General features: G+C 44.9%; 2 protein-coding genes across 2 annotated transcripts in view; both read left to right on the top strand.

Moving 5' to 3' along the window:
• LOC138977486 (uncharacterized) overlaps nucleotides 1–15,320 on the top strand; it is a 16,892-nt gene extending 1,572 nt beyond the window's left edge. The window contains exons 2-13 of the mRNA XM_070350343.1: nucleotides 75–320; nucleotides 887–1,046; nucleotides 4,457–4,627; nucleotides 4,884–4,975; nucleotides 6,298–6,524; nucleotides 8,369–8,625; nucleotides 9,653–9,875; nucleotides 10,444–10,533; nucleotides 13,594–13,805; nucleotides 14,196–14,396; nucleotides 14,609–14,780; nucleotides 15,054–15,320. Of these exons, the coding sequence (XP_070206444.1) occupies nucleotides 75–320; nucleotides 887–1,046; nucleotides 4,457–4,627; nucleotides 4,884–4,975; nucleotides 6,298–6,524; nucleotides 8,369–8,625; nucleotides 9,653–9,875; nucleotides 10,444–10,533; nucleotides 13,594–13,805; nucleotides 14,196–14,396; nucleotides 14,609–14,780; nucleotides 15,054–15,160 (2,158 nt within the window). The 3' untranslated portion in view covers nucleotides 15,161–15,320. The remainder of the gene's footprint in view (nucleotides 1–74; nucleotides 321–886; nucleotides 1,047–4,456; nucleotides 4,628–4,883; nucleotides 4,976–6,297; nucleotides 6,525–8,368; nucleotides 8,626–9,652; nucleotides 9,876–10,443; nucleotides 10,534–13,593; nucleotides 13,806–14,195; nucleotides 14,397–14,608; nucleotides 14,781–15,053) is intronic.
• A 3,368-nt stretch (nucleotides 15,321–18,688) lies between these two features.
• The window catches only part of LOC138976599 (thioredoxin reductase 2, mitochondrial-like), a 58,688-nt gene continuing 50,182 nt past the window's right edge, over nucleotides 18,689–27,194 (top strand). Inside the window, exons 1-4 of the mRNA XM_070349461.1 lie at nucleotides 18,689–18,958; nucleotides 19,421–19,492; nucleotides 20,193–20,249; nucleotides 21,731–21,875. Coding sequence (XP_070205562.1) covers nucleotides 18,871–18,958; nucleotides 19,421–19,492; nucleotides 20,193–20,249; nucleotides 21,731–21,875 — 362 coding nt within the window. The 5' untranslated portion in view covers nucleotides 18,689–18,870. The remainder of the gene's footprint in view (nucleotides 18,959–19,420; nucleotides 19,493–20,192; nucleotides 20,250–21,730; nucleotides 21,876–27,194) is intronic.

The raw sequence follows: 27,194 nt of genomic DNA, 5'->3' as shown, positions 1-27,194 counted from the left end.
CGACGACGATGATGATGATGACGATGACGATGATGACGACGTTGACGACGACGATGATGATGACTGTCGAACAGGAACATGTCCCTGTCGTGGGAACAACGTGTTGAAGACATCGTGTCACGCCTCACTGTGAGCGAGATGCAAGGCGTCATGGGAAGGGACGGGTCTTCGCGCACCGGAAGCAATCCCAGCAGCGCCATACTCCGTTTGGGAATCAAACCATTTCAGTTTTCGTCTGAATGCGACCGCGGTGCAGAGAGAGCGCCGTCTGGGAATGCGACCAACTTTCCTCAGGATATCGGGCTTGCAGCGTCGTTCAGGTGAGACGGATGGATAAGGATAAGAATCAGGTATAGTAAAGTTCTCCAAAAAGACTCCATTGAAATTCGGGTTACTTTATCAATGGAAAAAGCGAGTTGCCATTCAGTACGGCGCTATCCATTTTTGTCTGTTTCTTGTACAGTACCCGGCGAAAGAAACGCAACTCATTCGCTCACAGTTGCAAGTGATTTTTCGTCATTTTCAAATTGTCGTAAAATATGAACCAGATAAGGTACATCAAAAAGGAAGACAGATTCTTGGAGGATATTTTACTGGCTGTACGAATAGTGATACTGTTTAATCGGTTTTTTGTTTTTTCATAAACTGTGTTATACAGGGTTGGGGTCAAGCGAGTCGTGATTGCAGACGAACGTGTCACTTCGACATGCTACAAAATTCGTAAAAATGCATATTTATCAACCAGGTAAAAACGTTGTGGAGGAAATTCATCTCTCAACATGATCATTTAGTTAGAATTATTCGCCAAAGCGTAACATAATTACAAAAACAAACATAAATCACTTAGACGGTGTTATTATTTAAAACATTTTTTTTTTGGCAACAGCACCGATCTTATATTTCGCGTGTCTGAGGCGGCTGCCATAGAAACGCGAGCGAAGAACAATAACTACACCAAGCAAAACAACTACGGCTACCACACGGGGCTGGTCTGTATCTCACCTGTCCTAGATCTCTTCAGGGACCCCAGGTGGGGAAGAAACCAGGTGAGTCTTATAGCTGGTGGCATAGGTATAGATCTACATAAACTTGGCAAAAAATGATTGAACCCATTTTCGTACCGCAACTAAAGCATTCATTCCAGTGTCATTTTACTCAAATTTTATATACCATTACAGGCCCTTCACTTGGCTACTTTGCGCACTTTTCGGATTAAAGATTTCTGTTTTAAGTATCACGTGACCGTGATATTTTTTTCCCCTCCTAACTCGTCAGTCGCATGTTTGATAGATACTACTGTCAAGGTAACGAAACACGACGCCCTTTGTCGTAGCCCGTCTTGGCGAAAGAGGAAGCTGAATATTGTAATATCCGTTCGACTTAGTAATGGAACCCATGTTGATGCGGCTTCGTACGCGAAAGGATCGAACATTGATTATCGACAGGCTGATGCGTTAACCGTGAACGGGAACTGCTGAACATAACCAAATATAAGCAAAGACATACATTGTATTATGCAATACCGACACTATGACGTTGAGGGAGAGGAAGAGAGAGAGAGAGAGAGAGAGAGAGAGAGAGAGAGAGAGAGAGAGAGAGAGAGAGAGAGAGAGAGAGAGAGAGAGAGAGAGAGAGAGAGAGAGAGAGAGAGAGAGAGAGAGAGAGAGAGAGAACTCAGAACTCAGAACTTTATTACATAAGGATTATGGTTTTAGGCTTAGCCTAATCTTCCAACCTGTCCTTGGAACATATACAGAGAATAATTGTAAACAAAAGCAAAGACTGCGCACATACCTCATCAAAGTATTAAACTAATAGGACATCAAAATAATGGTCGAGTATAAACATAAAAAATATTGGACTCACAAAGTCATATAAAACAAAACCAGACACAAACAAACGTAAATGTTTTTTTAAATTTCTTAAAAAAAGTACAGCAATGTATTGCCGAACAGGGCCATATACAGGCAGCTAAAGTTTCAAGAAGAAGGGGAGGGGGACGAGGGATTACACATTCAGATTAACTACATATACAATATTTAAAAAACAAACAAACACTTAAGAGCATTGCATACATTGTCCGAGTACACAATGGAAAATAAACATCAGGGGGAGTTTATAGTGTGATCAAAATTAATGTGTGTGCAACTGCCTTTTAAAGGCCTTTAAGGATGCGGATCGTTTGATTTCTATTGGCAAAGAATTCCATAGAGATGATCCTGAAAAAGCTAAGCTGGATTTAGAAAGATCTATACGAGGAATTGGAGGAAGTAAGAGAGAGAGAGAGAGAGAGAGAGACAGAGAGAGAGAGAGAGAGAGAGAGAGAGAGAGAGAGAGAGAGAGAGAGAGAGAGAGAGCGAGAGAGAGAGAGAGAGAGAGGGAGAGAGAGAGAGTGAGAGAGAGTGGGAGAGAGAGAGAGAGAGAGAGAGAGAGAGAGAGAGAGAGAGAGAGAGAGCGAGAGAGTTGTTTGACATTATAATCCTAATCTTAATTATTATTATGAGTTGACTATTTGTGCCTCCATACGGTTTTAATAATGGTGTGAATGAAAGGAATATTTCTGTTTTATGCTTTACGTGTCATGTTGTACGTTGCAATGCTGTGATACACCACACCCGAGTTTCTCGTCTTGAGATGATAAAGTTTTCTATGTCTATATTCTCCGAGCGTGTCACTCCTACACGTCTTGCTTCTTTTTTTTTTTTTTTTTTTTTTTTTTTTTTGCCTCAGTTGCATGCAGTCCGCTTCAAGCTGAAAAATAAATGAAAAGAATGAAACCCTAATTTTTTTTTTCCTCTTTTTTTTCTCTTTTTTTTTTTTTTTTAAATTTTTTTTTCCTTCCTTTTCTCTTCTTTCTTTCTTTCTCTCTACAGCTGAGCGTCCTTCTTCATTGGCGTTTTATAAATTTATCAATTGTATGTGGTTTTCTACAATGGACAAAATCTTGCATCTTTAATGTTGGTTATTGTCTTACATATGTCTGTGTTTGGGTTGACTTAGGTTGCTTCTGAAATGACATTAAAAGAAAAAGTGGGTCGAAAGATTCCCAATAGATGGCCATTTTCTGAAATAACTCCGTCGGGTTTGTATGCTGGGTTGTGAAAGAGTGAATGCCCTTGCTTCTACTCTGACAAATAACTCCACACGTGCTCCTGTCCCCGTGTTTCCGACACACCCCTCACTACTGATTGGCCCCTCCAATGTTTGTCCGAGTAAAAAGCAAGGGTATTCACTCTTTCACAACCCATACAAACCCGACGGAGTTATTTTCTGAATTCGTCTATTGTGCTTACGAACAAATAGGGTTATGGCTGATATTACTCGTCATTGGTCTGCTTCACGAGTTATTTTCTGAATTCGTCTATTGTGCTAACGAACAAATAGGGTTATGGCGGATATTACTCGTCATTGGTCTGCTTCACGAGTTATTTTCTGAATTCGTCTATAGTGCTTACGAACAAATAGGGTTATGGCGGATATTACTCGTCATTGGTCTGCTTCACGAGTTATTTTCTGAATTCGTCTATTGTGCTTATGAACAAATAGGGTTATGGCTGATATTACTCGTCATTGGTCTGCTTCACGAGTTATGTTCTGAATTAGTCTATTGTGCTTACGAACAAATAGGGTTATGGCTGATATTACTCGTCATTGGTCTGCTTCACGAGTTATTTTCTGAATTCGTCTATTGAGCTTACGAACAAATAGGGTTATGGCTGATATTACTCGTCATTGGTCTGCTTCACGAGTTATGTTCTGAATTCGTCTATTGAGCTTACGAACAAATAGGGTTATGGCTGATATTACTCGTCATTGGTCTGTTTCACGAGTTATTTTCTGAATTCGTCTATTGTGTTTACGAACAAATAGGGTTATGGCTGATATTACTCGTCATTGGTCTGCTTCACGAGTTATTTTCTGAATTCGTCTGTTGTGTTTACGAACAAATAGGGTTATGGCTGATATTACTCGTCATTGGTCTGTTTCACGAGTTATATTCGGAATTAGTCTATTGTGCTTACGAACAAATAGGGTTATGGCGGATATTACTCGTCATTGGTCTGCTTCACGAGTTATTTTCTGAATTCGTCTATTTTGCTTACGAACAAATAGGGTTATGGCTGATATTACTCGTCATTGGTCTGCTTCACGAGTTATTTTCTAAATTCGTCTAATGTGCTTACGAACAAATAGGGTTATGGCTGATATTACTCGTCATTGGTCTGCTTCACGAGTTATTTTCTAAATTCGTCTATTGTGCTTACGAACAAATAGGGTTATGGCTGATATTACTCGTCATTGGTCTGCTTCACGAGTTATTTTCTAAATTCGTGTATTGTGCTTACGAACAAATAGGGTTATGGCGGATATTACTCGTCATTGGTCTGCTTCACGAGTTATTTTCTGAATTCGTCCATTCTGAAGCCTTGAAACCGGATCTGTGTGTGGTTTGCAGGAGACGCACGGAGAAGACCCTTACATGGTGGGTGTGTTCGGCGCAGCCTTCGTGAGAGCTTTACAGGGAGATCACCCCAGGTACATCCGGGGCGTTGCTGCGTGCGCACACCTCGCCGCTTATTCCGGTCCCGAAAATATCCCTGTTTCGAGAATGTCGTTCAATGCAGAGGTTAGTGTGTACAGTGATGCAAAAAACAGAGCCCGAAGTCGGCTTCTAAAGGAGAAAACAGCCCTTTTTATTTTAGCGTGAAAGCGCCTCTGCATGAAATGTAAAACAAGTACGGTTCTGATTTATCACAATTCTTAAAAATAAGAGGGAAGACAAAAGTCAACTTGATAAAAGCTTGACTGTAAGCATTTACGTGACTGCTAAAGTTGACTTGTCTGCTAAAAGACATTTTTTCCATAATTTTGTTTTGTTTCAGATATCAGACGTAGACCTGCGAATGACGTTTCTTCCCGCTTTTCGCGCATGTGTGGACGCCGGAGCGTACGCTGTGGAATCTTCTTACAATGCGTCAGTGATAGCGTCATCCTTTCTTCTCAGTGATAGCGTCATCCTTTCTTCTCAGTGATAGCGTAATCCTTTCTTCTCAGTGATAGCGTCATTCTTTCTTCTCAGTGATAGCGTCATTCTTTCTTCTCAGTGATAGCATCATTCTTTCTTCTCAGTGATAGCGTCATTCTTTCTTCTCAGTGATAGCGTCATCCTTTCTTCTCAGTGATAGCGTCATTCTTTCTTCTTAGTGATAGCGTCATCATTTCTTCTCAGTGATAGCGTCATTCTTTCTTCTCAGTGATAGCGTCATCCTTTCTTCTCAGTGATAGCGTCATCCTTTCTTCTCAGTGATAGCGTCATCCTTTCTTCTCAGTGATAGCGTCATCCTTTCTTCTCAGTGATAGCGTCATTCTTTCTTCTCAGTGATAGCGTTATCCTTTCTTCTCAGCGATAGCGTCATCCTTTCTTCTCAGTGATAGCGTCATTCTTTCTTCTCAGTGATAGCGTCATCCTTTCTTCTCAGCGATAGCGTCATCCTTTCTTCTCTGGATTTCCCACTCTCATGGACTTTCTCTTCCGTTTTTATACATACACACACACACACACACATGCTTACACGCACCCCCATCATCACCTCCCCACATCCTCAACTTCCATCCGCCCCTTATCCACAACTTCAATCCCCCTCCCCCTAGGCCCTATCCCTCACCTTCAACAAACACACACACACAAGCCAACGCATTTAAAGACGTCGGTCACTGATTGACCCCCCAAAAAAACACACCAATTTCGCTATTACTTTACGCCATTGAATTACCTAACCCTCGTTTATGTGATTCTTGGCATGTCATCATATTGAACAGTCTGTATCATACAGCAAGTCCGGTAGATTTATCTAATTTTGTCACACTTGTTTCAAAATACTCTGAAAATATCACAGACACAATATTAGCAAACAAACAGCGAAGTCGATTTTGAAGGTCAATCGCTGTCGTATATTTTTAAAAGGAAGCTCATAAAAATCTATCTTTGAAGGGGGGCCCGGGTAGCTCAGGTGGTAGAGCACTGGACACTGATGATCCTAGGGTCGCGGGTTCGAATCCGGGCCGGAGGGTCACGAGTGAACTTTACGTGCAGACTCAAGAGACGGTATCCAGGTCCCACCCCCGTGTCAGCTCAGTGGCACCTCGGTCATTCTAGATGGCTGATACCACCTTAACACGCATACACGTGTGTATCTCATCTATAGTCGGGGTAAAACCCGGGGACATGCCCCTAATGGCTTTGCCGTGAGGGCGTAACACTTGAATTTCTCTCAAATCTATCTCCTTCGTGCACAGAATCAATGGCGTGCCAGTCGTGGTGAACAAATGGCTGCTGACAGACTTGCTGCGAGGAGAGTGGGGCTTTAAGGGGTTCGTCTTGTCAGATGACTCCGCCGTGGAAAACGTCAAGGAGACCTTCCACTTCATCAACGACACCGTCGACGTGGTCGCTGCAGCTGTCAACGCTGGCTGTAACGTGGAGCTGTCCAGCTACAGCCAAAAGCCGTTTTACTTGTACATTGGTGTGTAGCTTGTGCAATGTGATAAAGTGGAGCCCCCCTTTTAAGACCTTAGCCAATCTAAGACATTGAGGTCTTAAAAAGGTACATTTATCAATCAATCAATCAATATGAGGCTTATATCGCGCGTATTCCGTGGGTACAGTTCTAAGCGCAGGGATTTATTATTTTTATTTTTTTTAATTTTATTTATTTTATGCAATTTATATCGCGCACATATTCAAGGCGCAGGGATTTATTTATGCCGTGTGAGATGGAATTTATTTACACAAAACATCACGCATTCACATCGGCCAGCAGATCGCAGCCATTTCGGCGCATATCCTACTTTTCACGGCCTATTATTCCAAGTCACACGGGTATTTTAGTGGACATTTTTATCAATGCCTATACAATTTTGCCAGGAAAGACCCTTTTGTCAATCGTGGGATCTTTAACGTGCACACCCCAATGTAGTGTACACGAAGGGACCTCGGTTTTTCGTCTCATCCGAAAGACTAGCACTTGAACCCACCACCTAGGTTAGGAAAGGGGGGAGAAAATTGCTAACGCCCTGACCCAGGGTCGAACTCGCAACCTCTCGCTTCCGAGCGCAAGTGCGTTACCACTCGGCCACCCAGTCCTACAGAGGTTATAAACAGGCAGTCTGTAAAAGTTAGATCTAGCATAGTAGGCAGCTGGTTTGGGGTCAAGGCATTCAAGTGTTACCTGCAAGACGACAAGAAACAAGGACTTAATTATCAACTGACATCAAGAAGTGAAGTTTCTCATTTAAACGTAGCCAATATAAATTGATGACAAAATGGCAAACGCAGTAGTAAGATTCCTTCGAATGCGTTACGGTCTTTTTGCTCGTACACGCACTGACATAGCACCAAAACTGTATACTAGACAAACGGAGAAACCCCACAGCATGAGGTGGGGGGGGGGTGGAGGGGTGTGTGTGTGTGTGTGTGTGTGTGTGTGTGTGTGTGTGTGTGTGTATAGCACAGCGTTCTACGTAAGACTGTCTCGATTGTGTTTGGAAACAGGTGGTTGGACCTATGGGGGGGGGGGGGGGGGGGGGGAGTCTTAAATTGGGGGTCTTAAAGGGGGGGGTGGTGATCTACTCTACCTGCATGATTTGAAAGGAGACACTCCCCATTGTCCAAGCTTCCTCTTTACAGGCCAAAAGGCAGAACTTTGTCTTGTATTGAGAGGTGACTGTAATTAACTGTTAATAAGGATCTTTACAATACAAGTACAGTTGTAACTACGCTGAGAGCTATTACACATGTCTACATTTTCCGTAGGTGTCCTGTCAACGGAGGTCTATTTCTAATTTACCTTTTCCAATAACAATTGTCTGATTTTGCGTAAAGGTTGAATTTTGGAAATAACGAAGGCCTACAAAAGGTGTTTTTTGTCTCAAATTTCATCAGCTCCTCAGAACATCAGACGCTTTCTGGAAGAAAGTTGACAGTTGTATTTGATAATTACAAATCTCAATTATGTGATAATTATGTAACAGTAATGCCAATTTGAAGTGTAATTGTGACCCTCCACCACGAAATGAGTCGCATGTCACCTCGCGCGGTTCTGCGCTAGGCTTAATATAAGTCCGGGGAGTGTCTGGTAACAGTGTGAGGGTCACCTTAGTCACAGGCTTATAATTCAAACAGTTTTTGCTCTTTTCTAAAAACGGTTTTCACCACTGGATAGAGCATAAAAAAACTCTTTAGGAAAATGTAAAAATATGAAAATCATGCAAAGGTGACATGCGACTCATTTCGTGGTGGAGGGTCACAATTGTGGTTTTAGAGTTTCTCCGGTATTATAAGAACAATACTATCATTATTTCGTTTCAGAGGATGCTGTCAAGCAAGGCAAAATAAAAGAGAGCACACTACGTGATCTTGTCAGGCCCATCTTCTACACGCGCATGCGCCTGGGAGAGTTTGACCCACCGGAAATGAACCCTTACCGCCAATATGACGTCACGGACGTAGTGGAAAGCACAGAACACCAGGCACTAGCTGTGGAAGCCGCGTTAAAGACTTTCGTTTTGCTGAAAAATAACGGTATCTTGCCGTTTGCCAATGGCGGACGTTATGACACTATCTCTGTGAGTAGGCCTATTTTGGTAATCTTGAAATTTAGTGTGTTAAATTCATAGCTCAGAATCCAGTGACATTCTTTACTAATTTTTGATACGAGTCCATGTAAGCAAGCCAAAGATCATTTGTCGTGAAATTACATGACGGATTGAGCTCCAAACTTTAAGCATAATTAATTAATTTGGTTGTTCAATCAACGAAAATGCACCGAAAATGGCGTACGTCGTCAACCAAGGGACATCATTTACACGAAAGGGTTGTCTCCCTTGTCCGCTCATACGGATAATTCCTTCTTTGACGCATGTAAACGAAATGCATTCGTACAGTTCATCGGAGTTCATTCCGTAACTTCAAAGGGATCTAAAATGACTTGTTATGATTACAAGTGCAGGTTCTACAAATTTGAAGACTTACTGAATACCTCTGAATTATGAGCTATGAATTTAACACACTAAAGTTCAAGATAACCCCTATTTTAATGCTTTTCTCCCTTTGAATTGATTATGTTAAGTGTTACGGCACTAAATCCGCACTGATGCGGGGTTTGTTGTTGTAAAGAGCGGAAAGTCGCTGTGCTGGTCATTTTCTTGCGTTGACCAAAGGAAATTAATTACTTGAAAACCAAACAAATCAAGATGTTCTAGCGTATTAGGCAGCTGGTTTGGGGTCAAGGCGTTCAAGTGTTACCTGCAAGACGACTGGTGACTCTTGATGGGTCATTGGTGGATGAAAACAAGGGCTTAATTATCAACTGACATCAAGAAGTGAAGTTTCTCATTTAAACGTAGCCAATAAAAATTGATGACAAAATTGCAAACGCAGTAGTAAGATTCCTTCGAATGCGTAACTGTCTTTTTGCTCGTACACGCACTGACATAGCACTTAATACTAGACAAACGGAGAAACCCCACAGCATGAGGTGGGGGGGGGGGGGTGGAGGGGTGTGTGTGTGTGTGTGTGTGTGTGTGTGTGTGTGTGTGTGTGTGTGTAGCACAGCGTTCTACGTAAGACTGTTTCGATTGTGTTTGGAAACAGGTGGTTGGACCTATGGCCAACAATACAGACCAAATACAAGGCGATTATGCAGCTAACACATCTCCCGCCTACCTGACCTCCCCCCTGGCTGGTCTGAGTGGACTCTCCCAGCACGTGAAGTTTAGCAGTGGGTGTGTCGACACTCAGTGTAAGAGCTATGACGCTGATGGTGTGAAACGCGTCGTCAGTGAAACTGAACTCATCTATGTTCTGCTGGGAACTGGTGAGTGTGTGTGTGTGTGTGTGTGTGTGTGTGTGTGTGTGTGTGTGTGTGTGTGTGTGTGTGTGTGTGTCTGTAGTTGGTTGTGTGTGTGTAAGTGTGTGTGTATGTGTGACTGCATGTGTATGTATGTTTGTGTGTGTGTTTGTGTGTGTGTGTGCGTGTGTGTGTGTGTGTGTGTGAGAGAGAGAGAGATAGAGAGAGACAGAGAGAGAGAGAGAGAGAGAGAGAGAGAGACACAGAGAGAGAGATAGAGAGAGAGAGAGACAGAGAGAGAGAGAGAGAGAGCGAGCGAGAGAGAGACAGAGAGAGAAATAGACAGAGAGAGAAATAGACAGAGACAGAAATAGACAGAGACAGAAAGAAACTGAGAGATAGCCAAGTCAAGTCAAGTCAATATTTATTTCAAAAACCCCTGGGGTTACATGCAACTATGCTAAGCTGTGCATTTATAAGACCAAAACCAAATAAATCGTTTCATACATTACTTGTTATTTTAATGCATGTAATTTCATTGATATCAATATCACTGAAAACAATTCTTCGAGTTATCTTCTTTTTATTTGAAAAGGTCAAGCAGTGGAGGCTGAAGGTCATGACAGGGCTGACCTTGAGTTGCCTGGTTACCAGAAACAACTGCTGTTAGACGTCATGGATACGGGTATACCTATTACGTATTTTGTGTACGTTGTATGTGTATGACGAAAGAAAGATGAACAATCTGTGGAAACTGTAGTTCTGCATGAAACACACAATCTTCAGAGAAAATTGTTTTGATAAGAGTTATTCTCTGTTCAGATACAACCTTGAACTTGAAGTTAAATCAAAGGGAGAAAGTCATATGTCAGTGGGAGATCATCTTCTTTTGTTCAAATAAATCGTTTAATGAAATACGGTAGCGAGTAAACGAAAAACAAATGTTTCTTTTTTTCTGTCACGGCGTAGGGGAATGGCATAATCAACAGTCTTCTGAGAATATTGCTAGTAAGAGGGTTGTTTACCAGCTTCTTACAATATACAATGACATATGCAAATCACTCGATAATAGAATAACTACCCAAGCAATTTTCTTTGATATATCCAAAGCATTCGATAGAGTTTGGCACCGGGGCTTATTGCATAAACTCGAAGCCGCTGGAATTAATGGGCCATTATTAAACTGGTTTACAGACTACCTAACAGATCGAAAGCAAGCAGTTGTATTAAAAGGCAGTAAATCAACTTATCTTCCAGTAGTAGCGGGAGTTCCTCAAGGTTCAGTGCTTGGACCCTTGCTCTTCCTAATTTATGTAAACGACATTGTACGTGATATAGAATCTACGATTAAGCTTTTTGCTGACGACACTAGCATGTACTTGTCTTTAGCCAATCACAACATCCGTGCCGAAATTTTAAACTCAGATCTTGAAAAAATTGTAAATTGGGCAGAAACATGGAAGGTAGCATTTAACCATGCAAAAACTGAATTGGTGAACTTTTGTACACAAAGAACCCCTGATATCGCAGATCTAAACTTTGGCAATACCATCCTTGAAAGTTCCCAAAATCACAAACACTTAGGAATAATAATACAAAACAACTGTAAATGGGATGAACATATAAAATCTCTTGTTGCAAAGTGCAGAACTCTCGTAGCTTGCTTGCGTACATACAAATATAGACTGAGCCGAAAATCATTGGAAATTATGTATAAATCCTTCATTCTACCACACTTTGATTATTGCGACATAATATGGGACAATTGTAGCAAAACTTTAACAGATGAACTCGAACAGTTAAACCTAGATGCAATACGAACAATCATCGGAGCTGTCCGCGGAACCAGTCACTTTAAGCTTTACGGAGAATCTGGACTCCAATCATTATCTGAAAGGCGTAACCGCCATAAACTAACAATGTTCCATAAAATTACTCACGACAAGACCCCCCCATACCTACAAGCAGCACTCCCACCTCTCGTAGCAGCCAACAACCCCTACCACAGACGCCGCCCCTTAGAACGAAGTATACCCCCACATCGAACAGAAACGTACAAAACATCCTTTTTCCCTTCGACAACAGTACTCTGGAACCAACTACCTGAACAAATACAGTTAACCGACTCCCTCGGGGAATTTAAACATTACTTAACAAAAGACGACACACAAATTCCTGTTTACTTCTACAGTGGCAGTCGACAAACACAAATAATCCACACAAAAATGAGACTTAATATCAGCGATCTAAAGAAAGACTTAGTTGAGCGGCACCTTGCGCAAAATAGCGTATGCGACTGTGGTGATGGAACAGAAACTGCAACACACTTCTTACTAGAATGCCGTTTACACTTAGCTGCAAGAAACAACACAATCAACAAACTAACCAACAACTTCATACACACAGATATTCTACTTCATGGAAACCCCACCTTGCAAACAAAAATTAACAAAAAAATCTTTTTAACAGTGCAGGAATTTATTGGACAGTCCGGCCGTTTCGAACAGATAAACATGTAAAGTGAAAACAAAATCGATACGTCTACTCGTCTCTCTCTCTCTCTCTCTCTCTCTCTCTCTCTCTCTCTCTCTCTCTCTCTCTCTCTCTCTCTCTCTCTCTCTCTCTCTCTCTCTCTCTCTTTCTCCCCCTCTCTCTCTCTCACTCTCCCCCTCTCTCTCACTTTCCCCCTCCCTCCCTCCCTCTCTCCCTCCCTATCTCTTACTCGCTAACACCATAAATATTATATATGTATTCTAAAACTGATTTTTGTTTTGATGTGCAATTTTCATTCAATTTTCTTTTCATGTTTGCTTGCTTTTCATTTAAACTGTACCCTCCCCAATCACATAATTCACCTCCCCCACCTTTTAAACGGAGACAGACAGTATTCCACAGATTTGAACAGGAAAATTTTTTCCACCGTACACTCGTTCATTAAACGTTCAGGCCGCTTTGGGTAAATCAGAATAAATGCTCTACAAGCCAGACAACAACTTTAACTTCTGCACATCTCCTACCCATCCCTCTTCTTTTATTCATCTTCTTTCCCTCCTTTCTTCCTTTACTGTCTTTCTTTATCATCATTATGCAACGTTCATTACGTTATTAATAGATTTGGTTTATTGAGACAAATTTTTCAGCCGTTACCGCCTTATGTTGTACTGTCATGCAGGAACACCACTATAAGCTTCTAGCTTGTTGCTGTTTCTGTGAACTTTGTATACATGTCATGATTGTAACCTTTGTTAAAATAAACTTATGTTTAAACCAAGAGGGTCGATAATAACGTTGATACCTTTAACTCTAACAAAATATACGAATAATCTTCTTCTTCTTCTTCGTCGTTCACTAGATGGAGATGCCAATCGCCCGCACGAAAGCAGCTGTCCTCTGTAGGTCCTCCAGGCCGCCGAAGAGATTGACCCTTAGGAATAATCACTCGGCGTCTTCATTGTTCTGTTTTGAAGGTTAAATGACACCATTCTTCGAGAGAGGACAACAAGACCAAAACCTTAAATTCACTCTCGATACTTGATATGGTCATTCTTCTTTGGTTTAAGCATGATTTTAATTTCCAGATAACATAGGGCGGCATGTAATTCAAACGAAAACCTTGGGACCACACAACAAGCTATGCTTATATTAAGTGTGTACATCTTCACAGAAAATGTCGTATACATTCAAGTACTGTCAAAGTCCAAATAATGCTAATACCCTTAAAAAAAACACTTCTTTCTTCTGTCAGCCAACAACACGCCCATTGTACTGATGTTGTTCAGCGGCGGGCCTGTCAACGTGACGTTTGCTGAGTATGACGTCAGAGTGTCGGCCATCGTTCAGTGCTTTCTGCCGGGCCAGGCCACCGGTATCGCTTTGCGTCACTTTGTTGCGGGTGACGTCACAAATGCCGTACCTGCTGGCAGACTGCCGTTCACCTGGCCTGCTCTAGCGTCACAGGTACGGTGAAACCCCCTTTTAAGCCCCCCCCCCCCCCCCACACACACACACAAAACAGTTGAGTTTGTACTGACTTGCTCTCGTGTCGAAAATATATCGCTTTCGATTATTTTCAAGGCAGTTAGATAATTCATTGATTAGGAGCCATACACATAAAGAGTACAGTGAAACCTGTCACTAAAAGAAAAAGTAGGGGGGGGGGGCGATGCTGTTCAAATTTAGCACCCCCCCCCCCCCCCCGATGCAGTTGAAATTTAGCATTTGAAAGAGGTATTTTGGGCCTGATTTGGCACCCCGTTTGCTATGTGAAAAGCATCTGGAACCCTGGTCCCCCCCCCCCCCCCTTAAATCCAGCCCTGGACTTCTTATCTGGCTTTTTTCCCCCGACAGGTTCCTCCCATGACGAGCTACTCCATGGAGGGCAGAACGTACCGCTACGTGAGGGAGCCCCCTCTGTACCCGTTTGGCTACGGTCTGTCCTACGTGACCTTCGAGTACAGCGCGCTGGTCTTCCCCTCCTCTGTGCAGGCCGGCACTGACCTTCATGGCTCTGTGGTGGTCACCAACAGGGGCAATATGACTGCTGATGAGGTAAGGGGGGGGCAAGAGAGAGAGAGAGAGAGAGAGAGAGAGAGAGAGAGAGGGAGAGAGAGAGGGAGAGAGAGAGGGGGGAGAGAGAGAGAGGGGAGAGAGAGAGAGAGAGAGAGGGGAGAGAGAGAGGGAGAGGTTGTGTGTATGAAACACATGATGCAGGTGACGTAACTATGTGGTGCAGGTGTTACGTATATAGTTTGATGTTACAGGTGGTACAAGTGTACATTGACTGGAAGAACAGCTCTCTACCTGCACCGAGATTGCAGCTGGTCTGGTTTGACCGCGTGACGATACCGGGAGGACTCAATGCCACGGTCAGTTTTGCTGTGAAGGCATCCTCCATGGCTCTCTGGATGGACAACAAGTGGACAATTCCAGCAGGTAGGCTTTCATTTTATACACAATGTATCCAATGAACATAACCATGTTTGAAACGTAACCATTGAGAGTTCGAGAAGGGACCAAATGATTTATTTTAAGGTGTTGTTGTTGTTGTTGTTGTTGTTGTTGTTGTTGTTGTTGTTGTTGTTGTTGTTCTTCTTCTTCTTCTTCTTCTTCTTCTTCTTCTTCTTCTTCTTCTTCTTCTTCTTCTTGTTTTGTTTTTCCATCTCTCTTTTTCTCAGTCTGTATACAATGTTTCTTAATTATGTACAGGTGACATGGGTTTGTATGTGGGAGGACAGCAGCCAAACCAGACGACCAAGGCGCCGTCCAACGTTCTGTCAGGCGTGTTTCACGTGCAAACGCAGTTGTACGAGTGACATCGCACAGCGCAATTGCTCTACTTTTCATGATACGCAACTGATTAACTGTCATGATAGCCACGCAAGCTCACCTCCGGATGAGTCTCTTAAAGATGCGACCAGAGCAGGATGGTTCTTGTGTCCATCAAGATTTTGTGAATGTGGCAGTATTAAACACTGAGAAAAAAATGTGTTGTTGATATTCTGTTGTTGGATATTTCGAAGTGGTGTGTGTGTGTGTGTGTGTGTGTGTGTGTGTGTGTGTGTGTGTGTGTGTGTGTGTGTGTGTGTGTGTGTGTGTGTATGTGTGTGTGTGTGTGTGTGTGTGTGTGTGTGTGTGTGTGACGATGTGTGACGCTCCCCCTCCCTCTCTCTCTCTCTCTCTCTCTCTCTCTCTCTCTTAATATAACATCTTAATCATCATTTTATTAATCAATGAACCACGTTATTATAACTAGTGTTTTGTTACTTTTAACCTGATTACAAATTCTTAGTTAATTAGTTATTCGTTTGGCTGTTCAATACATGTTATATAAATATATAATTGTAATGTATAATGTCATGTATGTCTAAAAGGGACAGGTTGGAAGATTAGGCATTGCCTAAAACCTTTATCCCTTTGTATTAAAGTTTTGAATCTGAATCTGAATCTGAATCTCTCTCTCTCTCTCTCTCTCTCTCTCCACACGGTCATTTCTGAAATACAGCGCTTTTTGTCATGGCGCCCTTCAAAATTGACACCAAAACACATCGTTTTTGACAGCCCATGCGATCGACACCTGCATCAGTAGTAATGGCATCACACAAGAAACTCGCAAGACAACACAATAAAACAACCTGTTATGGATAGATGATGATTGATTTGACTTTATCCCTGTATGCAAAAAGTGCCAAGCTGTGTCCAGGGCCGGACCCAGGGGGGGGGGGGGGGGGGGGGGGGGGTTCCAGGGGTTCCGGAACCCCACCCCTGGAAAAAGCATGTACCTTGCTTTGACTTTTACTAGTTTTAGCACCAAAACAATGCTGCTCTTAACCCTCAAAACAAGGCCCAGAATGCACCAGATTGCACAGATTTTAACCGTTTTTCAAAACTTTTCCGGGGGAGCATGCCCCCGGACAACCCTAGTTCGCGCGCCTGCTTTGCAGGCGCGTTCGCTGATTTGCCCCCCCCCCCCCCCAAAAAAAAGGAGGAACCCCCCCCTTACAACTCATTTGGTCCGGCCCTGGTGTCTGGTATGAATTGTCGTGTTTTTTTTTTAAATTGGTACGTTACGATTTTGCCAGGTCAATTTTGGAGGTATCCCGATTATTTGGGCGGCGGTCACGTGACCCCTGTAAGAGAATTATTTGACGCGAAAGGTGTGCCAGATAGCGAAGTCGAGTGCCTTTAATAGCATTGAACGTTTGAATAAAATGACACGGGAATGAATGTTTTAGTTGGGGTTTGAAGATGGGTGCGATAACTTTTTTGCAGTTTATTTAAATGTGACGTTGCGGTGTGGGGCTCTTTTCTGGTATAATAATAATAATAATAATGATAATAATAATAATAATAATAATAATAATAATAATAATAATAATAATAATAATAATAATAATAATAATAATAATAATAATAATAATAATAGTGGCAAGCTTATATAGCGCGAACCATGGGGTTAACCCACGCTCTCCGCGCTTTACATCAACTTGAACTGAACAATGCAATACATGTTTACAATAAATAGTATCCTAGTTCATACAGTAGTGTAAATGCCATAATGCATTAATTATACAAACAACAACATCCAAAGAAAAACACACACTCACACAAGTTAAAGCTAAGTACATAGTAAGAAAAATAATATGTTAAATCACTATATCATAGCGCGCGCACACACACACACACACACCCACACTCACGCACACACAGCGCAGTCGATCACACCCACACACATAAACACAAGCGTGAAGCGATAGTACAGGGTATTGAAAAAGCAAACGCTTGGTATATAGTCCGGCTGAGGGCCGGGCCGCCAGTGACGTAGGGGAAGAACTTGACCCCTGTTCTTCAGTAATACGGACCACGTGCCTCCTGTTCTGACAAACTACAACGATGCTAGAGCGCTCAAAACAATTTCAATCGCCGCATTTCAGTGCCCCCTCTGGAGAACTTGCACGATAATACTTGCTGTACTTGCTCTGACTGTACTTGTTACATTTTAGCGGAGTTGGCCCCGTCTTTCCAGCGCAAACAAAAAATAAGAGCAAAATCCCAGGACCACCTTCAACAAATTGAAGAAAAACGAGATAAAGATTGGTTTCAGTCATGCATAAAGAAACTTACTTGAAGTAACCCCTAACTAATCCTCAAGCTTTCAACAAAATACACCAAACAGTCTTCTTTATACGTGAAAGTTGGTGATTTCATTTATTTTCTCTCTGTTTTGAATAGTTTCTTTCGTTTTTCAAGTTGTTATGCTTCAAATAATGTTCTCATCAAACTAATACAAATAAATCCGATGCACATTTGAACAAGTTAGTCTGACTCGCACACTAAGTTGTATCCTCAAGTTATTTGGACTATTGTGGGCTTTTTGTTTTTTCAATCGTTTTTTGGTGACTTCTTCACTGGTCAGTCCATGATTATTAAGCGCTCAGGCTCCTAAAATGAACCAGTTGCAAATTCTTCTGTATTTTATTTTTTTCTGAATTTCTATAAAAACATACTCGCTCTAATTAGTTGGACATAACGGTGATGACTGAAGCCGGCCGAACAAAATGATACTACTGACCAAGCATAACTCGCCCAGAATAAAAGCTAGTTCAGGGGCGGATCTGGGGGGGGGGGGGTGCAATGGGTGCAATTGCACCCCCCCCCAGCGGGACAAAAAAAAAGAAAAAAAAAAGAAGAAAAAAAAAAAGAAGAACAATGTATCACCTGAAAATAGCACTTTACACGCTCAGATTGCACCAGATTGCACAATTTTGCTTCCTTTTTAAAAAAAAATTCCGGGGGGGCATGCCCCCGGACCCCCCTAGCATGCTCGGCGCTTCGCGCCATCGGTTCGGCGCTTCGCGTCTTCGCTGATAAGATACAAACAAAAAAAAAATAACTTTGCACCCCCCCCCCCCTTTCAAAACCCAGATCCGCCCCTGTAGTTATCAGTATGACACAAAAAGAGGTCAATATTCTGGGCCCTTATTTAAAAAAAGAAGAAAAAAACTCGGCAAAGCAACCTGAAAAAACGTTTCTATACAGAGGTCAAACAATGATTGCCGCCGGCGATCGTGAAGGTCAGTTGAGAACAAGCAATCATACTCAGAAGATGATACTACTACTAGTACTAATTGCCCTCAAGAACGACTTCATAAAAGTTGTTTTGATTTAATAAAAATTTAAAAAAATCTCGTCCGTCCGACTGGCCACTGAGCCAGACTATTCACATTTTACGGGTTGACTGACTGATTTTAGGTTACGTTGACTGTCACGAACAGTTGATTCTGTGCTCATTCTCTTCATTTTCTTTTTCTGTCTAGTTCTTCGTTTTACTGAGTTTCTTGTTGTTCTTTTGCTGATAAAGACGAAAGTCAAAACTAGTTCATGAGTTATTTGTTCTTGTTGCTGTTTTCTGGTTAAATGTAGTGTACAGTACACAGTAAAAAAAAAATAAAGGTCTGCCCAAACCTCCCTTATCAATCCAGCCGCTTTACCGCAGAGTGGCTTCCCTTCCAAGCACTGTTCAAAGATGGCGGCGGTGAGGCTGCCGACCTTGGCACCTCGGATCTTACTTTCAGTTTCTCAGCAAAGGCTCTGTGCGGCGCGGGCTTTTTCAGGTATCAGAAGAAAGTGAAGTGTTATAGTATAGGCTTTAGTGTTCCTTTGACTTAAAATGCCGCCCCCTGTCAACGCCAGCCATAATATTGCACGCCTTAGTTTTGTTTCCCTGGAAATCTTCAGCTCAGATGAGCCTGTGCCAAAACGTGGGCAGCAAGAAGATACCTACCTTTCAAGAATGAGTAGTGTGTTGCAGAAGCAACCCCTCCCCCCCCCCCCCCCGAAAAAAAAGAACAGAAAAAAGAATAGTGAATGGTGAAATAATCTTCATAACCATTCATGATATTAATTTCATTGAACATTCTTAAATGCAGTGATTAAAAGTAAAAACGATTACAAAATGAATATGTGCAATGTCTGTGGGTTTTGGTTTTTGTTTTGGTAAAGAATTTGGTTGTAAACGTAACTCATGTGCATGTTTTTTTTCCTAAAGATGATCTCTTGATGACTTACATTTTCAGATAATCAAGGCAACAGTTATGATCTCGTCGTCATCGGAGGTGGTTCTGGTGGTCTGGCTTGCTCAAAAGAAGGTATTATAACAAACATTAACAATTATGGCAAGAGTGTACACAGGTCTGCAGAGTAAAGGTTGAAATGCTTGTTGCACAGGGATGGCCAAATCTGACGCCCGGTCGCCAGGGGCGAGTAAAAAATCCACTGGGCTGGTAGAAACTGCCTAGCAGCTCGCCCGGCTGGCCAGTTAAAATTCTGGTAAAATGCAAAACTTGTTGTACTATCGAGTTATAAAGTCTATAAACACTGCAGATGCAGGAACTTCTGTCGTCTGCAAAATCATAGCGAAACAAATAACAAGGCTCTTGTGTGTGTCACCACTGTTTTTGTGTGTGTAAAGAAATCTAACACTCATAATTTGTTATGTGGTAATGGTATGTACCTTGCCAGTAAGTTGAGTAACATTTCTGGCAGGCTAGCTACTTTCTTGGAAGTAACTCGCCAAGCCAAGCTGGCGAGTTACATTTGTGTGATTTGGCCATCCCTGCATATGTTGTTGCGACCAAGATGTTCGCAAAAGCTTCAGGCATACTCATCCCGTTTTTGATGACTGCTAGATGTTACTAAATCAGATTGCAGTGTAACTGTAACAGAATAATAAAAATGTATACTATAGCAGAGAGGAGAAGAGTGGCTGATAGTGATACAGATTAATAGTGTCTTTAATACATATTTGTTTAAAAGTATATATATATCACCTGTCTTGGGATTTTTCAGCTGCTCGGCTTGGCAAGAAGGTGGCAGTGCTGGATTTTGTGAAACCTTCCACTCAGGGTACGTCGGAGAATTTTTTTAATTTTTTATTAAAGTTTTTTTTGCTCACCTTGGTAATCAGGAGAGGCTTTGTAATGAGCAATGTAACTTGTAACAACAGACGGTCGTCCATCCATCTCGCTGTCCATACAAGCATTTCCTTTTCTTGTTTGAAAGAGCGTGTACATTTTGAGGTTGTTTTCATGCCTACAGGGACGATGGGGTCAGGAAGGTAACATGTGTGTTTACACCCCATTTCAAGACCTCTAAAAGGGCGGGGATGTAGCTCAGTCAGGGGCGGGGATGTAGCTCAGTCAGGGCGGGGATGTAGCTCAGTCAGGGCGGGGATGTAGCTCAGTCAGGGCGGGGATGTAGCTCAGTCAGGGGCGGGGATGTAGCTCAGTCAGGGGCGGGGATGTAGCTCAGTCAGGGGCGGGGATGTAGCTCAGTCAGGGCGGGGATGTAGCTCAGTCAGGGCGGGGATGTAGCTCAGTCAGGGCGGGGATGTAGCTCAGTCAGGGCGGGGATGTAGCTCAGTCAGGGCGGGGATGTAGCTCAGTCAGGGCGGGGATGTAGCTCAGTCAGGGCGGGGATGTAGCTCAGTCAGGGCGGGGATATGGATGTAGCTCAGTCAGTGCGGGGATGTAGCTCAGTCAGGGCGGGGATGTAGCTCAGTCAGGGCGGGGATGTAGCTCAGTCAGGGCGGGGATGTAGCTCAGTCAGGGCGGGGATGTAGCTCAGTCAGGGCGGGGGTGTAGCTCAGTCAGGGCGGGGGTGTAGCTCAGTCAGGGCGGGGGTGTAGCTCAGTCAGGGCGGGGGTGTAGCTCAGTCAGGGCGGGGATGTAGCTCAGTCAGGGCGGGGATGTGGCTCAGTCAGGGCGGGGATGTAGCTCAGTCGGTAGCGCGCTGGATTTGTATCCAGTTGGCCGCTGTCAGCGTGAGTTCGTCCCCACGTTCGGCAAGAGATTTATTTCTCAAAGTCAACTTTGTGTGCAGACTCTCCTCGGTGTCCGAACACCCCCATGTGTACACGCAAGCACAAGACCAAGTGCGCACGAAAAAGATCCTGTAATCCATGTCAGAGTTCGGTGGGTTATAGAAACACGAAAATACCCAGCATGCTTCCTCCGAAAGCGGCGTATGGCTGCCTAAATGGCAGGGTAAAAACGGTCATACACGTAAAAGCCGTGGGAGTTTCAGCCCATGAACGAACAAACAAACAAAAAAGACCTCTAAAAGTGTGAGAAAATTAGTTCTTAAAACTAAAAGGGAGGGAGCCTTGAAATGGAGGTTAATTTACAGAGGTTATGACAAGACAATCTGAAAAAGTAAAGTCTGTAAACGGAGGAAGTCTTAAATTTGGGGGTCTTAAAAAGGGGTGCCACTGTATACCCAGAATGTCTGCCGCTCAGGACAAGACCACTGAACAGAACACCTAGACTTTTAAAGAGTGATCATTTTTAATGAGTTTGTACATTTTGCTTTTGTATTGACGTGTGCAGGTACACAGTGGGGTCTGGGGGGTACGTGTGTCAATGTGGGCTGCATACCCAAGAAGCTGATGCACCAGGCAGCCATTCTCGGACACTCGCTCAACGATGCTCGGGCCTATGGCTGGGATGTCCCTCAGAACGTCCCATTTTCCTGGTAGGTTTAAACATCATTTGACAAGCAATTCTTTCTTTTTGAGTGATTTATACAACAATGGATGATGAGGCATGCCTACAATGTCACGTGGGAAAACAAGGGAATGTAATGATATGATGTATGTGTTGTATGACTGATACTCACACACATAGACAGCCCTGTGAAGGCGTGTATAGTAATGATTACACTGTATTGAAGATAAGACTAAAAGGTAAGGTTAAACACAAGCACAAAGTAGAGAGTACTGAAGCAAGAGACTGTTCACTGTGATAGCTGAATGCAGACTGCCGCAGAGGCATGCAGGGCTAAGCTGAGGCTGGCTGTGTGGCCAGGCAGTATGGACAATCATGACTTATAGAGAGCAGATATCACAACAAACTACTCTTCCACAACACAAGCAAGCCCGACAGAATTATTTCACAAATTGGTCTCTTGTACCTGAGATGAGAGGATGATTTTGGAAGCGAGAGGTTGCGTGTTCAGGCCTGGGTCAGGCCGCAATTTTCTCCCCCCTTTCCTAACCTAGGTGGTGGGTTCAAGTGCTAGTCTTTCGGATGAGACGGAAAACCGAGGTCCCTTCGTGTACACTACATTGGGGTGTGCACGTTAAAGATCCCACGATTGACAAAAGGGTCTTTCCTGGCAAAATTGTATAGGCATAGATAAAAATGTCCATCAAATACCCGTGGGACTTGGAATAAAGTAAAAAAATTCCATCTCACACGGCATTAAGTCTCAGGAAACATGAATACACGCATGCAGGGAAAAAAATATGGGTAGCGCCGTATGTATGGCAGCTCGCTTTCCCCGGGGAGAAAGCAGCCCGAATTTCCATGAGGGTAACCTCACTGGACTGTAAATCTTATCCAATCCAATCCAATCCAACCAGCCTATCCTTTATGACAGACATACAGAAGTCATGTTAATAGACCAGGAGACACTGTTGAATACAGTTTTCTTTATGTGGGGTTATCCTCCCACCAGATCGGCTTCACAATTGACAGATACCACTGTAACGTTATAACATTTGACACAGATCGAGACTGCCAGTGTTCCTCCGTGACCATGCCAGCGGGCAAGGTGAACAATGACTATCGAGATCTGTGTAAAATGTCATATTTTGGTCTGGCTCAGAGGAACACTGGCTGTCTCGATTTGTGTAAAAAGTCGTATTAAATTACATATTCTTACTCCGAATCACATATATAGCAGTTGACACCGTCTGGTATGCTAAGGTACTGAAAGCGCTACCCATCTTTAAAGTAATTAAAGGGAAGCAACCCCACACCAAAAAAGCTGGAACTAGCATATGGTAGTGAGCTACCCCCTGGGAGTTACCTCCCATTAGCTACTTCCCATCCCACGCACGTGGCTACTTCATTCCGACTTCAGCTGTCCTGGTGAGAGGTCATTGAATTTTCTGTGCGCTACTGTGGCTGCCTTGTGCTGTTTCGTTCACCTGCCGGCCACGTAACTCATCTTGTCTCCCGTGCGGGCGCCTGTTTTGGTGAGCTCGTTCTGTATTTTTCTGTTTTCGAACTTGTGCGTTGGTTGCTGTCTGTTGTCCTTTGGACATTGTTCGTCAGTAACCTGTTGTGCTTTCGCCATTTTGTTTACAGTTAGCTTTGCTGGCTTGTATTTTGTGGCGTGTTCACTGACGCTTGTGCATTGTGTGTTGCAAGCTTGGTTCGTTTTTATTTTGCTGTAGTTACTGCTTAGCTGTCCGTTAGGACTTTCGTTTTCAGTAACTTTTTCTGTGAAATTTTTTCGCTTGTTTCTTGTTTGTTGTTGGTCAGCATGGCAGACCAGGATAAACGTAAGGGTAAAGGAGACATTAAGGGCAAGATTAAGCCCAAGTCCTCTAGCTCTAAGCCTGTTGTATTGGTGTCAGACGCTGCACGCAACACAATTTTGTCAGTGCCTATTTCACCTCCGCTTTCTAGCACCCCCGTTTGTGCTAGTTCTACTGTTGTTTCTGCGCCCTCTGCTTTGTCGGCGTCGGACCAGGGGACGATTGTGTCCTCTCTCTTGCAGACTCTTATCCCGGAGATTCGCTCTCTGGTACAGACAGAGATGCAGCGCTCGTCTACTCCAGTTAGCGCTGCCGTTCCGGTTTCGGGGGGGGACACTCAGTCCCTCTCTTCCGGGAAGGTTTCTTCTGTTTCCGCTCCTCAACTTCCTGTCTCGGGTGGAGACGTTACAAGTAAGTTGAACCGGTCCTCTTGCTCTCGTGAAGCGCCTGGACAGCCCCGTGCGGGCAACGGTTCGTGTGCGCAGGGTCACTCCCTGCTTTCGGCTGGCGGCAGGCCTCCTCTTGTAGAGCAGGACTCTGTTAGCCAGCAGCGGCGACCGTTTACGGTTACTGCGCTTCCGGCTCCCGCCGGAAACATAGGTCCCCCCACGCTTGCTCGCAATGCCAGCCGCGATGGGATGGATCATGAGCTGGCCTACGGGCTTCACGGCTTCCGGCCGCAGTTCGTGCATTCACCGCTTCCGCCCCCGGCGGTTATGGTGTCTGCATTTCCGGCTTCGGCCGGACACGCTGTCCCTCTACCGTCCACTTCCTCTTGGATGGCGGAGAGGGAACAACAGCGTGATGCTTTTGCACTTCCGGTGCTTCAGCACGGACGGTCGTCTCTTTCCTCTGCTGAGGTTTTGACTTCCGCCCAACCACATCCGGCGTTCTCGGACGGTGTTCCGGTTTACCCTCTCCCTACTGGGCAGGGTTTAAACCAGGACGATGTTCGTGGGTACAGGTTTCCGGTTTCCGGTCATCCAGAGTACCCTTCAGCCACTGTGGTTGATGACTACGGTCGTTCTTCGCTGATGGATCAGTCTGAACTGCAGTCAGTGGTCAGCGAAGACACCCGTACTGTGTTTTCCTCTCAGCTCAAGTCCATTCTTGACTCTGCAGCCGAGGTGACTTCGCGGTATTTTGCAGAAGGTGTAGCGACGTCCGCTACTTCCGTTTCGGCGGCGCCTTCAGCTATGGCAGACTTCCTGCCGGATAAGGATGACGCTTCCTCCTTCCGGTTTGTGGAATCTCCGTCTGTCTCATACCACCTGTCCCAAGTTCTGGTGCACCCGAACAAACGGAGCAGTGGTATTCCGGTTGAGCCGTTCCCTCTTCTGGCACCTTTTGGGCCGGTTCCGGAACGGGCTCGTGGTTGGCTTGCGGATGAAGGGCAGTCCTCTTCCTTTGTGCATTCTGCACAGAAGAGGATTGCTTTCCCTGTCCGTAGCCGCAACCTCACCACTTCCTTTGCTCTCCCGCGTGCCATCTTACCGGTGACGCAGGAGCTGCAGGCTTTGCTTGTCAAACCAGTCAAGTCTGACTCGGTTGTGCCAGTGCGGGAGGGTACTCTTATCTCCCTGGAGGAGATCGGTCGTCAGCTCTTGGAGCTGGCTTCCATCTCCGAGACGCTGGTGCGGGCACTGTCTCGGTCGTTGACCGACTCTCTTGTCCCTTTTTCCCTCAGTGAGGAGCAAAATGCGGATGATGTCTCCTCCCTGCTTACGGCCCTGGCGAAGGTCAATGAGGAACAGACTCGTCTCTCCTCTTTGCAATACGCGCATGCGGTCTTGACAAGGAGGGAGTTGTTTCTTGCCAACTCTCAGTTTGCCGATCAGGCTACCAGAGACACACTACGTGTGTCTCCGGTTGTAGAGGGATCGCTGCTCGGCCACATGGCGCTTGTCGCTCGGCAGGCAGAGATTCAGTCCAACAAGGACGCTCAGTTCCTGGACATGGCTCTACAGGGCGCGAAGCAGGCTAAGCCTTCCCAGCAGGGGAAGTCTCAGCCGAGTTCCAAGCCCAAGCCTGCTCAAAAGAGGCCTGCTCAGCAGAGCTCTCGAGGTGGCAAGAAGAAGACAGTGTCGGGAAGGGGGCGTGGCGGCTCTAACAGCAAGCCTCACCCCCAATGAAGCGCCCCCGGTCTCACCCCCCCCCCCGCCCTCCACTTTGGTGATGGCGGGGGGCCTCTCCCGGGCACTCACCCATTGGATGGTCTCAGTAGACAGCCAATGGATAGTGGGAGTTGTGAGATCGGGCTTCCGTCTCTTATGGCGGGAGGAGAAGGCTCCTCTTTCCCGACATCCGCCACGCTTCAAGCCCCCCTGCTCTCAGGAGGCAAGATCCGTTCTGCAAACGGAAGTTGCCTCCCTGGTGCAGAAGGGGGCAGTGGAGAGGGTCCTGGACCAAAGCTCCCTGGGATTTTACGGGCGCCTTTTCGCCGTGCCCAAAGCTTCAGGGGCGTGGCGTCCGGTCTTGGACTTATCTTTTCTCAATACTTTCTTGAGAGAGATAAAGTTCAAGATGGAGACGCCCGCCAAGGTCAGAGACTCTCTCCGCCCAGGAGATTGGGCGACCTCCATAGACCTGACAGATGCATACTTTCACATCCTGGTGCATCCGTCCGACCGGAAATGGCTTCGTTTCCGGTGGGACGAGCAGGTCTACCAGTTCCGCGCCCTCCCTTTCGGTTTGTCGCTCGCACCATGGATTTTTACCATGGTGGTCCGACAGCTGGGCGCTCTGGTGAGGTCTCAGGGTATCCGCCTGCGGGTTTACCTGGACGACTGGCTCGTTCTGAACCAGTCCCAGGCAGGCTGCACGCAGCATACCCAGACGGTTCTTCGGGAAGCCCACTCGTTGGGGTTCTCGATCAACGCGTCAAAGTCGGAGCTGACCCCGTCGCAGACGTTCACCTACTTGGGGATGTCCTTCGACACGGTCGCTTGGACTGTCCGCCCCTCTCAAAAGAGGGTGGACAAGCTCCAAGCTCAGATACGCTCGACTTTGCCCCTCCTGCAGGCGCCCCTTCGCTCTCTTGCCTCCATCTTGGGACAGATGGAATCCATGGCTCTGTTGGTCCCTCTGGGTCGGGTACACAAGCGTCCTTTTCAGGCAGCTCTGAAGCCGTTTGTGGGCTCGACTCGGGTGGATTGGAACGTCCTCGTCCCTCTCCAGGGATGGTTCCAGTCTACCACCCTCCCGTGGTTGGACACGGAGTGGGTGTGCAGAGGGGTTCCGATTGCCTTGCCTCCCCCGGACTTGGACCTGTTCACGGACGCGTCCTTGCTGGGGTGGGGGGCTCACACGGACCTACACACGGTGTCAGGTCTGTGGTCGGTGGAACAGAGCCAGTGGCATATCAACCGGCTGGAACTAGAAGCAGTAGCTCTAGCTCTCACCCGGTTTCTGCCCTCCCTGCAGGCCAAGCATGTTCGTCTGTTTACAGACAACACGACAGTGGCAGCTTATATCAACAAGCAGGGAGGCTCGCGGTCCCCGTCTCTCTCGGACAGGACCTGCGAGGT

The sequence above is a fragment of the Littorina saxatilis genome, linkage group LG9 (assembly GCF_037325665.1).
Source record: "Littorina saxatilis isolate snail1 linkage group LG9, US_GU_Lsax_2.0, whole genome shotgun sequence".
Taxonomy (NCBI): domain Eukaryota; kingdom Metazoa; phylum Mollusca; class Gastropoda; order Littorinimorpha; family Littorinidae; genus Littorina; species Littorina saxatilis.
Note: the sequence above shows the minus strand (reverse complement) of the source record. Positions and strands in the feature narration are given on the sequence as shown.